This window comes from Rhea pennata, chromosome 8 (assembly GCF_028389875.1).
Source record: "Rhea pennata isolate bPtePen1 chromosome 8, bPtePen1.pri, whole genome shotgun sequence".
In the NCBI taxonomy this organism is placed as follows: domain Eukaryota; kingdom Metazoa; phylum Chordata; class Aves; order Rheiformes; family Rheidae; genus Rhea; species Rhea pennata.
Window position 1 is genome coordinate 19,640,108 of NC_084670.1, and position 15,670 is coordinate 19,655,777.

At 39.4% G+C, this 15,670-nt stretch overlaps 1 protein-coding gene and 1 non-coding gene across 2 annotated transcripts; one reads left to right on the forward strand and one right to left on the reverse strand.

The window, feature by feature from the left end:
* The first annotated feature begins 2,739 nt into the window (after positions 1-2,739).
* On the forward strand, positions 2,740-2,824 carry TRNAR-UCU (transfer RNA arginine (anticodon UCU)). The gene is given in 2 exon segments: positions 2,740-2,776; positions 2,789-2,824. It is a non-coding gene; the product is annotated as a tRNA-Arg (tRNA).
* Positions 2,825-6,826: 4,002 nt separating this feature from the next.
* Positions 6,827-15,470, reverse strand: DNTTIP2 (deoxynucleotidyltransferase terminal interacting protein 2). Its single transcript, XM_062581010.1, has 7 exons — positions 15,354-15,470; positions 12,728-14,457; positions 11,126-11,261; positions 10,376-10,471; positions 9,593-9,757; positions 8,521-8,630; positions 6,827-6,980 (listed from the first exon to the last, which is right to left on the reverse strand). Exons 1-7 carry the CDS (start codon positions 15,453-15,455, stop codon positions 6,887-6,889), a joined length of 2,433 nt encoding a protein of 810 aa, XP_062436994.1. The 5' UTR covers positions 15,456-15,470; the 3' UTR covers positions 6,827-6,886.
* Positions 15,471-15,670: the final 200 nt, after the last annotated feature.

Below are 15,670 nucleotides of genomic sequence, written 5' to 3' on the forward strand. Positions count from 1 at the left end.
GAACTATAACAATCATATGAATCTCAGGATTCTTTACTCATATACCTTCAGAATCAGCCTTCTCACAGTGAACTCTGATTCTGCACTATCTGATTTTGCTGTGCAAAGCAACTATATAATGTTATCAACTCATACTGGTCACAGACTCTCACTTTGCCCCACAGTAAATGTGCCCAAACTGTAAGATGTTTATGACAATTCTTAGTTATTTACAAGCAGTATATATGAGTTACAGATTAGCTGTTCCAGCAAATCTGCTGCTGGTGTTAGGTAGACATGATGCTAGGCTGGCTAGACTTCTTAGTTAAGGGCACAGCACAAACATAAATTTAAGTATATTATTTTGAGAACCAACTCAGTTCTTAAAAGCTAAAAAGAAAGTTCAGCTTCTTTTATGCAGAGTACAGCCTGAGCTGCTACACCTTAAGCACTCAAATAAAGCTTTCTCTACATAGTATTCCTTTACTAAGAGCACTATGGAAAGCATGCAAAGGTATGTTAAGTGCCACTGTCCAGAGCAGTATAGTTGTGGCAAGACCATATGGATGCAGAGCTTGAAATTGCAATCAGGCCTGCTCTGAACCCTGCAGAACTTGGTGATTCTTAGGATAATCTATGTTTACAATTGCTCTGGCTCCAAAAGAGATTGTTAGCTTGGGCCTAACTCCAGCACGGTGTTTGCTTGAAGTATAAAAACCCCAGAAACCCCATATTTTCCAAGCAGCATTAGAGGAGCCATTTGATAAACCATATACTTAGCATTGGTTTACTGCTGGCAACATGCACACTGGCTGGCTCCGTGAGGAACCACTGGGTGAACCAGCACACTGCCTTCCCTGCCCAAGCTGCCTAGGTCATACATTACACTGGTTATCTCTGCCCTTGATACAATAGCTAATGGAAAGTCTACCACAGAGGTTTGTTTTACATCGATTTGATTTGTTTCCTGGCTCCTCAAATTTTAGGGCACAAGTTTATGGACAAGTTTTTCCCTACTCCTGTTCATACTAAAAGTTTTTAAGTACGATTAAGTTACAAGCGAGAGTCTCACAAAGTCATTCTACTTTATAAACTTGGCCCCAGTAGTGCAGAGCAGACCTTCCTGTGAGCCACTGGCGCAGGCTCTGCCGCTCACAGAGCCGCTCCGGGACGGCAGGGGTGGACGCACACCGCCTGGCCCTGGCGCCGGCAGCATCGCACACGCGAGCTGAGATTAACCCCGGAAGCAGAAAGCTATATAGGACATGCCTGGGTCAAGAATTCAATTTTTGGGGAGGGAGGAAGAAAGGGAGGGAGGAAGGAAAGAACAACCCTGCAGCCTGTTATTTAGCTTTTTTATATGCCTATTTGATTAAAAAAAAAAAAAATAAGTCAAAGACTTACTTCAGATCATAATTACAGCTTTTAAGGAAAACTGATTTACTGAATCCATTGGAAGTTTTACTATGTATTTAGACAGGGTAAAGTTCAGTTATTATTCCCTTAATCTAATAATAGCCAATCATGGTACTTGGAACAATGATCCAAATATACTGTAGTGTTTTCACTCACATTTAAAATACTGGCATGCAATGAAATATTATTTCTCCCATTCATTTTCTTTTCCTTCTTTCCATTTACATTTTTTTGTTGTTGTTGTTGTTTTGTTTTTTTGTTTTTGTTTTAAGAGCTCAGAAATATCCTTGGTCATTGTTTTCCAGGCATGTTTCCCCAGCAGAAGTATGTTTCCATACCTGTCACCTCACAATGAGTTACTGTAGTCTCTAGCACGGATTGCATGGATATTTTTTTTCATTTCACTTGTTGCCTGTGTTTTGTCTTTCAGATTCCCACTTTTTTTTGAACACTGCAGTGCATGGGATACCCAATAAACAGTCACAATTTTCCCAGTCTCTTTAATTCAGAAGCTATTGTTTTAAAAACCTTGATGGGTTTTCTCTAAAAACCTACACTGCTGGAAATCACCAGCCTTAAAAATATTTTTCAGATGAAATGCATCTAAGATAGCTTAAGTTTTAAAGCTGGCACAGCATATTTTCCATATCCTTGATGCTATGCCTGGAAGGGTTTTTTGGTCTAAAATTGCATTTTCCCATCTATTCCAAAAATGGAATGATGTTAAAAGCACATTATGAATACCTGTAATATGAGAAATACTGCTAGAATATATATATTCATTAATGCAAAATGAAAGCTGATGTTATTCATCAATATAGCACCTCCACGTGTGTAACAATGATACAAAGACTTCTTTAGGCAACTTTATGGAGGTTTGGAGAAAGTTCCACATTATTCTCTAAATATACAGGTTAATATTAAAATGCTCGAGAGTGAAGAAACTATATTTTATATTCATTATTTATAAATGAAAAAAGAGCGTTTCAAAAAAAAAAAAAAAAAAAAAAAAAAACACCGTAGCCATGTGACAAACGTTTAAAAGCGAGCCTCTCCTTCGTATGTTTTTTCCCCACCCGGGATGTGGCCGTGGGCAGCGCTCAGGGCGCTACCTCTGGACTTGCTTGCAGAGCAGCTAAAAACACCAAGCCTATTCATGCTAGTTAAAAATAAAAGATAAAAGACTGTATAGCTAATGACGGAAAAGAGTGTATCCAAAATCAAAGGCACTCACACCATTTCCGAAGTCCGGACGTCCTTTCCAACAGGCGGCGAGTGCAGGCGGTCCAGCGCCGGGCCGCCACGCGCAGCCTCTATAGGCGGTGTACAAGAAGTCCAACAGGTGGCTCCGTGGCGCAATGGATAGCGCATTGGACTTCTAGAGGGTGAAGGGATTCAAAGGTTCCGGGTTCGAGTCCCGGCGGAGTCGCACATTCCCTTTTAGTTAGGTCTTCCTTTCAGCTGCTACCTTTTCACTCCGCTTTCCTGCCCTTGCCCTCAGTGCCGGAGCAATCCGACCGATCGACTTGGCGCTTCGCGGCGGCCGCTTCCCTGCAGCGAAACTATCCGAGTCTGCCTGGCAGGAGGCTGGGGGCGGCCGGAGGCAACGGCACCAACCTCCAGTTAGCGCGACAGCAAAGCAGCCGCTTGGGCTGCAAGCTCGGTTTTCGGGCGCTTCACTCCTGGCTGGGGTGGTGGAAAATGGCCGAAGCCGGCTGCCGCGGCGGGTGGCCTTTTCCCTCCAAGCCAGCGGGGGAAGTGCCGTCCTCCTCCCTCTCCACGCCGGCACGCGGGCACCAACCGTCACCAACGGCCGCCGGCGCGCGGGCACCAACCGTCACCAACGGCCGCCGGCGCGCGGGCACCAACCGTCACCAACGGCCGCCGGCGCGCGGGCACCAACCGTCACCAACGGCCGCCGGCGCGCGGGCAGGGAGCGCCCCGCCGCGCTGCGGCGCGCGAGTGCGCGCCCAGCGGCCGGAGCCGGCCGGCCGGCAGCAGCGAGCGCGAAAGCGGCCCGGCCGTCCTCCCGCCAGCGGCACGCGCAGCGCCACCAAACAAACCTGCAACAGCAGCCACTCTGGGCACAGCTAGGTCTAAAAACCAACTTATTTATGATGCTATGCTTCCAGAACAGTCTTCTGAAAATATTCTGAGTAGGAAATGAGCCCACTTCTTTCCTGGAGGCACTTCAGTGATGGTCTGTGATAAATTTCTGGTTGAAGTTATTTTCAAGCAAAAAAGCAAGCCCACAAAACGTAAAACTGAAGCACTTAACACTTAAATCACCATCACCTTTTCTTCCCCACGCGCACTTATCTACAGATAGAAAATGAGTAGCCTTTTTAATAACAATAATTTAACAAGGACTAAAACCCAAACAGCCCTAAATAAACCTAAATACAGCCCATTACAGAACCAATCTTTCTCAGAATTCATTGATAAATATATATAACCCCCCCCCAATATTCATCCCATAAAAAGCAGCTAAAGCAACTGACAGGTGACAGTCGTCTTCCTTGTTTGCACTTCCAACAACGCATTTCTCCACAAACATTTAGTATTTCCCCTTTTACCTCTAGTATTTAAGGATGGCTCAGTCTCTCAGTGAATTTACCTAATTCCCAGTGAAAAGTGCAGGGCAGAGGCTTATATATATATATATATATATATATATATATATATATGTATATATACACACATACATGCATGCATGCATGCTATAAGCAATATTTACAAAGTATTACTTAAAGAGTTTACAAGTTGAGTAAATGCTACCATCCAGAAGATGGACAGAGAAACTGCATGACAAAGCAGTAGGGAATTTTTACAGAAGAGCACATAGGCAGGTGTGGGGAAAGCTGAATTAGCCCAGGACTCATCTATCTAGACTCCTGTGATAAAGACAGAACTTCTTAAAAATTAAGGGATCAAAATAGTCATATCACATGGAAGATAGTGAAGATAATCAACAGGAAAAAACAAACAAAAAAAAAGGAAGGAAGAAAATAGCTTCAGTTTTAGGAAGACTAAACTGATTGCTTTAAAATATCCCAAGGGAGGGATAAAGTAGTGTGAAAATGAGCAGCACATTGCAGTAATTTACTTCTGTACCTAAACTACCAGGCCTACTGGCAGCACCACACTAGTAATAATACCTCTACCACTTTTGATTCTCTTTGCAGCACCAGGAGATGGACTGCAAACTCACTGGGCCATAAAACATTGGACAGCCTCTGCCTCAAGGGCAAAAGCAAAGACGAATACAGGCAAAACCAAGGGGAGCAAGCAAAAAAACAGGATAAATGAAGTACTATTCATACCTGCACAAAACATTCTAGCAACATCCAAAAGAGCAGTAAATGTGTGTGTGTGTGTATATATACAAAAATAACTATTACTCTTTAATCTCAGGGAAATTTGATAATGTTTATCCTTTACAATAAAGGGAGAATTATACATTAATGCATCAGGAAGCACAGTCACAAGAAAATACTACTTGCAATTGATAAACAGTTTCTCAAAATATGCTAATGTTTTTCAAATAATTTTTGATTTAAGTATTTTCTGAGAGATCTGATCATCATCAGCTTATGCAATCACATGATGCATTTTGTTTTTATTCACTCTCCTCAGTAACTTAAATTTGATGCCAATTTCCATCAAATTTAATTGAAAGGTCAACGAGTCCAAACTATTAAATTCCTATACTGTCATGAAAATTGGCAGCTGAGAAAAGATAAACAAACTAGTGGCTTCACTGAAAGAAGGGCTGAAACATAAGCTCAGACAACAGTGGACTGGCAAGCCTGCAAATAAACGGGCTTGCAAGTTAGCAGACACAATCCAGTGCATCTTGCCTCTTGTTCATACAGAAGATAGGCACTTGCTGAGTGCAGTGTGTAAGCAAACAGAAGGTATTATAAAAAGTGAAGGAAGGGGAAGGCTATCCAACATAAAACAAATCCCTCATTAACTATGATGCATATGAAGTATCTTTTTCTAAGGAATTGTTAGCTGGCTATTGAGCAGCCTGAGCAAGACATTGAGCTGGTACTTGCTGTTTTAACACCAAAGCTTACAATTCTTTTTTAAAGTATTTCAAAGTTGTACATTGCTTTTCCAATTTTCATTTGAACACTGCAAACATGTAGCAATGACAACTACTGTGGTGTCTTGTTTTCTTTCTTCAGCGTCCAATACAAATTTTCTTGTGCCTTCACGTCTCATTCAGGGAATGAGGCACCGTAGTTTTTATTGGATTTTTTTATCATGTAATATTAGCATACATATAAACACTAGAATAGCATCTACATATTAGCTGAGACATGGGTTGGTTCTACTTGTGTATGTTTGATACTTCCCAATGAATAAACTTTACTTCTTGCACCATTCATCTTCAAGCAGCCAATGCTTTTTAAGGAATCTATCACTCATTTAATTTTAACCATCTGCAGCACAAATACCTAATCCTTAAAAAAACAGCTATTTTTCATTCTCTAATGCAGAAAATTTGATGTTAAACATTGGTCAAGAACATACTTCTTGTTTAAAGTTTGGTAACTTTAAAATTCTGTGTTCTCATTATACAAAAATAATCAGCATTCCTAGTCTTCTGACATTCATTCACCCAATCCATTTAAACTGATGCAGTGATAGTTTTACTTCTGCTATTTCCTGTCTTTTCTGCTACCTAAAGGCAGTAACTGAGTTATGTTAATTGTAATACAAGTGTAACAATAACCAGGTTATTAAAAAAAATAGCACTAAGCTTCACAGAAGAACAAAAGGTTATTCCTATTCCAAAGTCAGCTACCAGACCACAGACTGCAAATTACCCTAGAAAATGGAACCAACTGACAAGTTAAAATTACCAAATCGTAAAAGTTAACAAAAAGCAACAGAAGAGTGGATATTACAAACTGAGTGAGAGAGATTGCGTGTGTGGGGGGGGGTGGGGGTGTGGGTGTACCTATGTTCACGTGCAGACTCCCAAAGCATTCTCAATCATATTATGTTCACTGTTGAAATAAATACTGCACAACCAAGCTATTCCTCACTATCCTTTGCAACAGAATTGGCCAGCAACACCGCTGGTAAGATACGGAAAAACTTGCTCTAGTACATAGTAAGTCCCAAAGTGAAATACTACTTTAACACACTGAACTTTCTAATCCATTCATGGCTGAATTAATGAAATTAGACTGAAGACTTAACAGATCATAATTCACAAAGTCAGATTAAGTGCTCAGATTTAACACTATGCCTTTAAGTCATCATCTTTTTAACTTAACCTTAATTTGAGTATTTCACATAAATCCACTTCTAGATACCTGATGTGATAAAAACTCCTACCAAAATCCCAGCTGCAAAAGTCTCCCCAAACCTCAATTTACACAATCTTAAAGAAAACCCAAAACACCAGCAAGCATTCTGTAAAGTAGTTTATAACATGTAAGTAGTTCCAGCTTGTTATTTTTTTCTTCAAGTCTTAATTGTGAAACTTCTTCTTCTTCCGATTCTTCTTCCCTGCTGCAAAAGCTGCTTTTTCACTCATGATCTCCTGATACTTCCTTTTATTATATCTGAACAAAATAGATAATTTACTTTTAAGCATAGTAAACCAAACTGCAGGAAAAGATAACATGGAACACACTCTACAAATATAATTTGCCAAACTGAGTTCTCCCATGTTTTCTATGAGCCAGATTTCTTTAATTTTGTATACACTTATGCCTACGTAAAGGGAAATCAATATTGGCATTAATGGTAAATGCAGGTAAACATGTTTCTGAAGTAAGTTTGATTAAAGAAGCAATAATATTTGCATAACCAATGACTTCTTCATTACATAGGCAATCACACTTCGAACATTTTGCTACCAATTTGCAACACTGCTACCAATTTCTTACAGAGGGAAAACTCATTAACAATGCTATAGATAGGTTATACCCATTTTTATACTACCCTCTTAACAAACTTAGATAATCAGCCTCTACTCAACACTGCAGAATGAGATAAGATTAATACTAATCAGTGAACAGGATATACCTACTAAATATAAGTTACTTGCTCCTCTAATACAAATTCTTATGTATCCATCCCAATTATCACTGTCAATCATAACACACTCAGCAGTACTATTTTAACAGGCTGAAAGACTGCAAGACTGAAACCTGACAAATACTTGCACTAATGCTAAAATATCTGGCTAAAGCCTTTGATTAGTCACAGCATAAATTAATCAATCAAATTTCATCAACATTTATATTTTAAAAAGTTATTCCTCACAAACGCCCTGCAAACCATGTAAAGTCAGAAAATAAATTAAGAAATAGATATAGTAATTTGACTTCAAGCCTGACATTTACAAGCCTGACAGCATTAAACTTTACTATCCCAAATCCTGTATTATTTGCAAAAAAAAGTGATGTTACAGGAGGAGGGAAAAAAAGAGAGAGAAAGAGAAAAATGCAGACTAGCATCATGTAATAGCCAATATAAAAATGGATCAACTGTGGGTTCTACTCCAAAAACAGCAGGTTGGAAAAACAGTAATTTTTTTTCAATCATATTGTTCAAATAAGACTTCTAGAGCAATTTTGATTCCTATGACAGGTGGCAAGCTGGCATGCTTATAAAATGAAAATCCCATGAACTTTCATACAAACAGTATAGGCAGCACTTTTCTATCAATTATGCAGAAAAAGTATTCATCGATCTTTCAGCCAAAACAAGGTTTACACATAAACAGAAGTCACTCATTCAAAGTCCTTGTTTTTGGCAAAAGCCTGTGTGGACACTTGTTTTTGAAGTGAACCAGAACAGGGCTGAGTGCCATCTCTTTAACTGTGACAGTGATGACCCTGCAGAGTTGGGTAAAAGAATTTTATGAAGATTAAAAAAAAAAAAAAACCCACACACTTTCTTACAGTCTAATTATCCCCTATCCCTTAGGGCCTCTCAATGGCAGTGCTGTTGAACTGCTAAAACAGATTAATGCTTTCTTCTTTAAAGTATAAAAAAACTCAATATATGAACTAAATAAAAGGAAAAAAAGTAATCTATTTAAAATATAGTTCTCTCTCACATATAGGATTAGACTTACAAAACCATTTTAAATACCTTCTAAACTCAGAATCTGCAAGCAGCTCTTCAACAATTGTTCTTTTCCTTTGTTTCTTAGGGATTCGGCTGTGGTAAAAGTCTATGGGAGAATCAACCACGGTTCCAACCTAGAAAATAAAAATTATAAATTGTCTTACTGTAACAGCAAGATGCTCAATATTATTTTTAATCTGAGTGACAATTCTTAAGACACATACAGAGATGACCAGAATTTTCCTTTTTACAACTGCATGGATCTAATGTTTTTTCAGGGAGCAAAAGGAAAGTCTCTTGACTGTCTTAACTCTTTCCTATCTCTATCATCACAGTGTTTCTGCTAGATGACTAAAAAGTAGTTAGCCCTGCTCTAGTTTAAGGGCTCCAATCTGAAAAGCATCACATTTATGCAACTGGAATGTTAACCCGTTCAGCAGTGGAGATACATGGACTAATTATTTCATGTAATAAAAAAAAACAGACCACACCTCATTATATGGACCACATTCATCCAAATATTTTAATGTTCAGAAACTTCAAAACACATACAACAAAATCCAGCCTTTAAACAGTAGTATTTTGAGGAATGTAGACCATTTCCTCAAGTGTGCTACCTAATCAGACATACATACATGGAATCAAGCCAAGTTCTGTATTTTTTGCAGTATTTTCCTCATCAAAAAGCTTCAAGCCTGAAAGCTACAACAGCAGAAATTCTAGCTGATCAAGAAGCCAGTTGATACCATTCAAAATATACTAATCAATAAAATAAACACTTATTTTCTGCACCCTTGTTAAAAAACTCAATTCTTAAAAAGTGAAAATCCAGTCTACCGAGGGCTGAGAATAGGGATTAAAAGGTCAAACATTCATTCTGTTCTGCACAATTTAAATAAATAAATAAATAAATACATAAACATGAACATACAGTTAAGCAGTTGTGAACAGCAGCCAATTAATCAAGATACTTTAACAATTAAACTACAAAATTAAATGAAAAAACCATAGAGGCTACCAACAAACTAGGTAAAGAATAAGGATGACTGTCGAAACTTTACAGCAGTAGTAGTAAGTACTAGTGCTGCTTTCTTACCTGGAAATATTTTGGAAAACCTTCTCTGTCATTCTTTTTATAAAAGTGCTTAGGGTCCAATGAAGCTCTCATCTTCAAAACCTTGAGATCATTTTTCAGTTCACTTGTGATTTCTGGAGCTTTCATACCAAACCAACCATCACCTGTTGTTTTCTCTCGCTCTGCCTGAGAGGCAATACCAAGAATAATCAAATTACATTCAACAACCAGGACAAGATAGAGGGCTCCTCCCTACCTCTCCCACCCACAAAGATGGATATTTACAACCTATCTTTGTACCTTTAGAGAGTGTATTTTATGACCCTGATTATTAGTAACTCATCAGTGCTGTATTAAACACAGATTTGTACTACAGGAGGGCATTATATCTTTCACCTCAATTTCACACTTGCTTAAACATCTGAAACAACACGTTATGTAGACAGTGTTAGGTATGTAAAAGTTGTTCTTGTAAGAACTACAGAGAAATAAAACTGAAAAGAACTCCCAAGCTTAAAAATGCATGTTTAATCAGTGCTGTAGTTAAGGTAAAAAAGAGGCAAGGATCCTACTCAGGTCTGACACCACATCAAAATTTACCCTTCCAAACCTCTGGCTGACACAATAAGCAAATAGACTTTGCTTCCACAAGACTGCTTCTCACAAGGTGGTTCATGGAAGATCCTAACTTACACTTCATCACTTCTCTACTATGTGAGGCCTGAATGTGCACGCAGTCTCACATGGGGTTTCCAAGCTAAAGTTCTGCTTTGTCATTTGAGTTGTGATTAACTCTCCACTCACCTTGCGCTGTTTCTTCAGCTGGTGAAGGGACTCCCTAAAGGGTGGAACACATTCCTTCTTTTCAAAATCTGGAGTTATTATACTTTTTTGCAAGAGCTGTAAGAAAAAAATAAATAACATCAAGAGGTCATATGAAAAGAGAATGATATAGAATGTAAGTAAGCATTAAAATAAAATATATTTGAGTTGAGAACAGTTTATTTGAGTCACAAATAAGACAGCAGTGACCTTCAAAATAGCAAGATTCTGCCCAGTAACAGAAAGCAGTTGGCTAGCTTTGGAAGAAATGAGATAGTGAATATACTAGAGTAAACATAGCTATCATGGATAGCCTAAAGAAATAGATTCAATGAAAATAATGCATTCCTTTTTTCTCAAGAGTGCTTTGAAATACAATCACAGATTAGGAATGGTATAGAGCTGAATTAAGTGAAATTTCTTCTTGCTATGGACTAATATCTTGTTAGCAGACCTTCAACTCATGTACTGTTAGGTAAATCTACAGACATAATTAAGTTCTCTTTATTCTACAGGATAAATCTAGTATTTGCACTGCTTTTTAGTTTCTTAAATGTCACATGTACTTTTATTCTCGGCACTAAAACCAAAGTTATATACACTCTTCAGCAAGAAAGACATTCTCCATAAATTCGGAAACCAGGATATATCTTTATAAACAAGTAAACAAAATTATTAAATGTATTTGTGTTACTGTAGTTACAGTTAACTGCACAATTGTAAACACATTACCTCATCCTTCTTTTTTTCCTTCAGTTGCTTAATTACATTTGAGCTAGGTTTTTGGTTTTTTGCATCAAAACTAATATATAAACCTCCAAGCTTCTTGATATTCAAACCAGGATCTATGCTGCTGGACAGATGTAAACTGAAAGAGAAACAGTTAACAATTAAATAAAATTAACAAGCATGTAGCTAAATCTTCTACTGGTCTCTGAGAAACACAGTAAACATGTTCTTCTTCCTGATTAAGTGCAGTACTGCAATTTTTTTTTTTTTGAGTTCTCTGTACCCTGAAGAAAAAGGGTTACAAAATTAAGATGAGAAAAAAAAACATGCTATTACATGAAGTGATTGTTTACAAAGAGCACTGCCAGTGTAATTTCTTTTAAAAATCCTTCATGTAGTATTCCTATCTACTACTTTTATAAAATTGAAATCTTAATTTGCTTAACCTTAAAAAAAAAAAAAAAAAAACTCTGTTCCTTACAACATGAACTCATGACCAGCACCCTTCTTCTATACATTTAATAGCTTGCTAGCAAAAGAGGGGGGAAAGGGCATATGAGAGGTAAAAATATTTTCAACTTTTAGTGAAGAGTATGAAGAGACTAAAATTCATCAGCAAAATGCTGATGTTAGGTCCTTGTCTGTATAACTCTACTAGGAATAATGTTAATAAACATTTCAAAGCTAGCATGGCTCACACTTTTTTATTACTTCATTCAGACAGTCAAAGGAATGAATTTTTAAATAATGTATGCTGTCTGACTCAAAAGGAGTTTTTTGATGACAAGAATGAGTAATCAATTATTATGAAGCAATATGCTAATATCTAAACAGGTACAACAGATATTTATTATAGCCTGAATACTTATTAATACAGGGCTTTTAAATTCCATGTTAAACTATGAACTAATCTCCGAACTAATCTCCTGCAATTTCTTTACACTGAATGCCTGTCTAAATTTTTGTACTTCCTACCTACCTTAATGCTTTTGAAAGAGTAAGGCTTATTTATCGGATGTAACAGAATACTATGCTTTAAACACAGAAGGTATATAAAGGGGTCTGAATTGGGAGTTGGACCAAATGAACTCCACAGGTCCCTTTCAATCTGAATCATTCTATGGTTAAATACTGAGCTGGTTTCGCTTGAAGTGTTACCACACTTCAAGTTACTCACAGCATAAGCATTGAAAACAGAAGTGTATACTACTGATTAGGATTAAAAAGCATGACTTAATTAAACTATGTATAGATGATTTCCTGGACTTTATTTGATTTTTAAGCTGAACACATGCCAGGCCAGCTAAAACAGCATCTCTGGAGGCCTAAACAGTTCAGACACTTCTGTCCTGCTGTATGTTAAATAGAAAAAAACATAGATTTCAGTTTTGAATGTATACCTACTATATATACGCATACATTTAAACACCTAAATATAACATATATAACTCTATTTTATAATCTGAACAACCCCAGCTTCGTGTGCATGACTCTGTGATGACACAATTCCCTCATTTATCCCACATCATTTAGCACTTGTGTAAATACACCATGTGTTTGCATGAATGAAATGCAGATGTTAGTTATTCCCCCAAAGATACTTACACATCAATCTTATTTTTCAACAATTCGTCTTCTTCATCTTTCTCATCTTCATCTAGCAATTCCTCTTCAGCCTCTTCCAGATCAGATGATTCTTCAACTTTTGCACTTCCGTCAGGCTTACTTCCAGCATCACTAACTAGGTCTACCTGATCTAGATAATACTTTTGGCTAGAACTCATGCCTGGCTCAGTATCGATTACAAAAAGTCCTTCAGCATGCAGTGAATTGTCTTCTAAAGATTTGTTCAAGGAAGGTGTCCTCTCATCTGCTTCTATACAATTCTGATCCTTTTCCCCTATACACACGTCATCACTATTTTCAGATTCACTGCTTTCACCTTTACTCAGAAACAACGCAAAAGAATCATTTTTCCTGTTTGATCCTTTGCTGCCATGGGATTCAGGTTCAGTATGTTGTCCTGTTTGGTCTTCATCACTGCCTATACTGATTTCAAGCATTCTGGATTTGCCAACATTATCAGTCGTTTGTGCAATAGGTATGTCCTTTTGTGGGCTGCTCACCTCACTGGATTGCTTCTGCATGCTTAATTCATCAGTATGGTTGAAAGACTCCTGTACAGCTGTCTCAGCATCTGCTCTTTCCTCTTCTGATTTTTTTTTACTTCTATTTGATATTATTTGCCCTTCGGATTCTAAAGATTGTTTGAGACTCATGTAGTCAGTCAAAGTAAGATCCATGCTCCTTAATTTCCCCCCCACCATAAGTATCTGACTGCACTCTTCTTGTATTTGGCCACACTCTTCCTTTGAGTCAGCTACTCCAACAGTCTGTATATCCTTTATTCTAGGTGATTCAGTGATATTTCTCTGTGCTACTTTTGCAAGACTACTGGGTGTCGTATCATTCAAAAAATCTTGCTTCACATCTTCTCTCAGGGTTGTACTGGCAGATCTGGGAGAACATTTGCTCTTAAGAAAATTGGGTTCTTTATTATCCTGACTGAGAGAGGCAACATCTTCTCCTGTATCAGAGAGACATTTTCCAGCAGGTCTAGAGTCAGAAATTGTTACTGGCTCAGATTTAACTGTGTCTTCAACTAAATTCTGATCTTCTGAAACAGCTTTGTTTACTTTCTCAGTCTGCTCAGTATTTTCTGTTTGTGATTTCATTCGCATGCTCCTAGTAATTCGTTTGGTAGTGACAGATGGTTCGGTAAGAAAACAGCATGACTCTGCATCAGAAGTATCTTCATCCTGGGCTTCACAAATTGGATCTGATTGCACTTTCTTTTTGCTTTGCCTACTTGTAGTTCTGGTAACATCAGGTATTCGGACACCAGAAACAGCAGAAGAACAAGACTCAGCTTCAGAGACATCATCTTCATCTTGAGTTCTGCTTAACTCATTTAGAAAAGCTGTCTTGTCACGCCTCTTTTTGGAAGGAGAATCTGGCTGATAAGGAACTACTATTTGTCGTCGTCTTGTAACCCTTATAATCAAAGGTGTATGAAGACCAGACACAGAAGAACAGTTTGATTCTGTTTCTGACAAATCTCCATCAGCTTGTGGTTCAGCAACTGATTCTGCAACAGTTTTGTTCTGATTTCTAGTCATTTGCATCTCTAAGGTATCACTGACATCCGATTTTTTTTCTGCATGTTCCAGCTCTTCAAGTTGAGATTCATGAATTACCTCTGGCCTAGAAGTTGCTCTACTCCTTCTTCTAGTCATCCTCATAGGTACAGGAGTACTATTTTCAGCAGATGCCATCTAGAAAACGAATAAAGAAGTCTGCTATTAACAAATAAGGTAACTCCACACAAAGGATGCTTTACTTATCACTAATGCTTTTTGAAGCAAATTTAGTCAAGCTGATAACGTGCCTCTCCAGCACATTTCCATGGAAGAAACATTATTAATCCATCCATCCCTTGCTTACTGTTTTGTTTGCTGTCTTTTGATCAACAAAGAAAAAGAAAGAAAAAAAACCAACACTGCTTCCACAAAGAAATGCAAGTAAACCCATATATCTGCTAATTCTAAAAGATTCTGGAAAGCTGTCTTGGGAAACAAATCCAAAGGTAACGTTCAGAAACATCTAAAGATTTGCCCAACTGTGAACCATTCAGACCTAGCAACAAGTATAATGCACCCCTAGGTGGTTCTCACATCCAATTTTAGCAGTTTTAAGAACTGACGTATCTCAAACCCTAGTCTGAATCAGCTTCCTTAACGATACTCATACGTTATCTAGAGGGGAGCTGAAAATATTGGGAGAAACTTGCTCTGTTGCAGGCAAAAGCATTCTGCAGTAGCAGGCTCCTCCCCATAAAACAGAGTAACATTGGGTCAGCAAAAAATATGCCACCTAAGCAATTAGCACCTACATGGCAGTTATTTGCGCGCTACTGCAAAATCCACGAGGAACTGCTAAAATCGCTGCAAAGCAAACAATCGCCCCCGCAGCACTGAACGGCTTCCCGAGGGCGGCCAGTGGGCCGGGAGGCGCGCAGGGGCCGCGCACCCGGCCCGAGCCGAGGCCACGCAGCCGCGGCCCAGCGCCGGCCCGGCCCCGCCCCAAGAGCCGCCGGCGCGGCCCTGTGGGCAAGACGGCCGCCGCGCCACAGCCCGCGCTCCCCGGCTGCCAGCGCCCCGGCCCCTCTCACCTCCGCCGCGCCGGGCGGCTCCCGCCCGCGAGGGCTCCCCGTGCCCCCGGCGGCCGCCGGGCGCGGCTCCCCCCGCCGCGCCGCCTGCCTGGTGGCCACCATCTTCCCCGCGCCGCCGCGCCGCGCCCCGCCCCTTCCGCGCGCACTTCCGGCAGCGCTGGGCGCCCCCCCAGCAGCGCCCGCCGCCGCGCAGGCGCAGCGCCGCTCGGGCCGCCCCGCGCCGCATTCCCTGAAGCGACCCCCCCCCCCCCCCCGCGTTATCCCGTTTGTGAAAACGGGGTGCAGCAAACTTCCGTCTGAACTGCGGCGAACTGCGA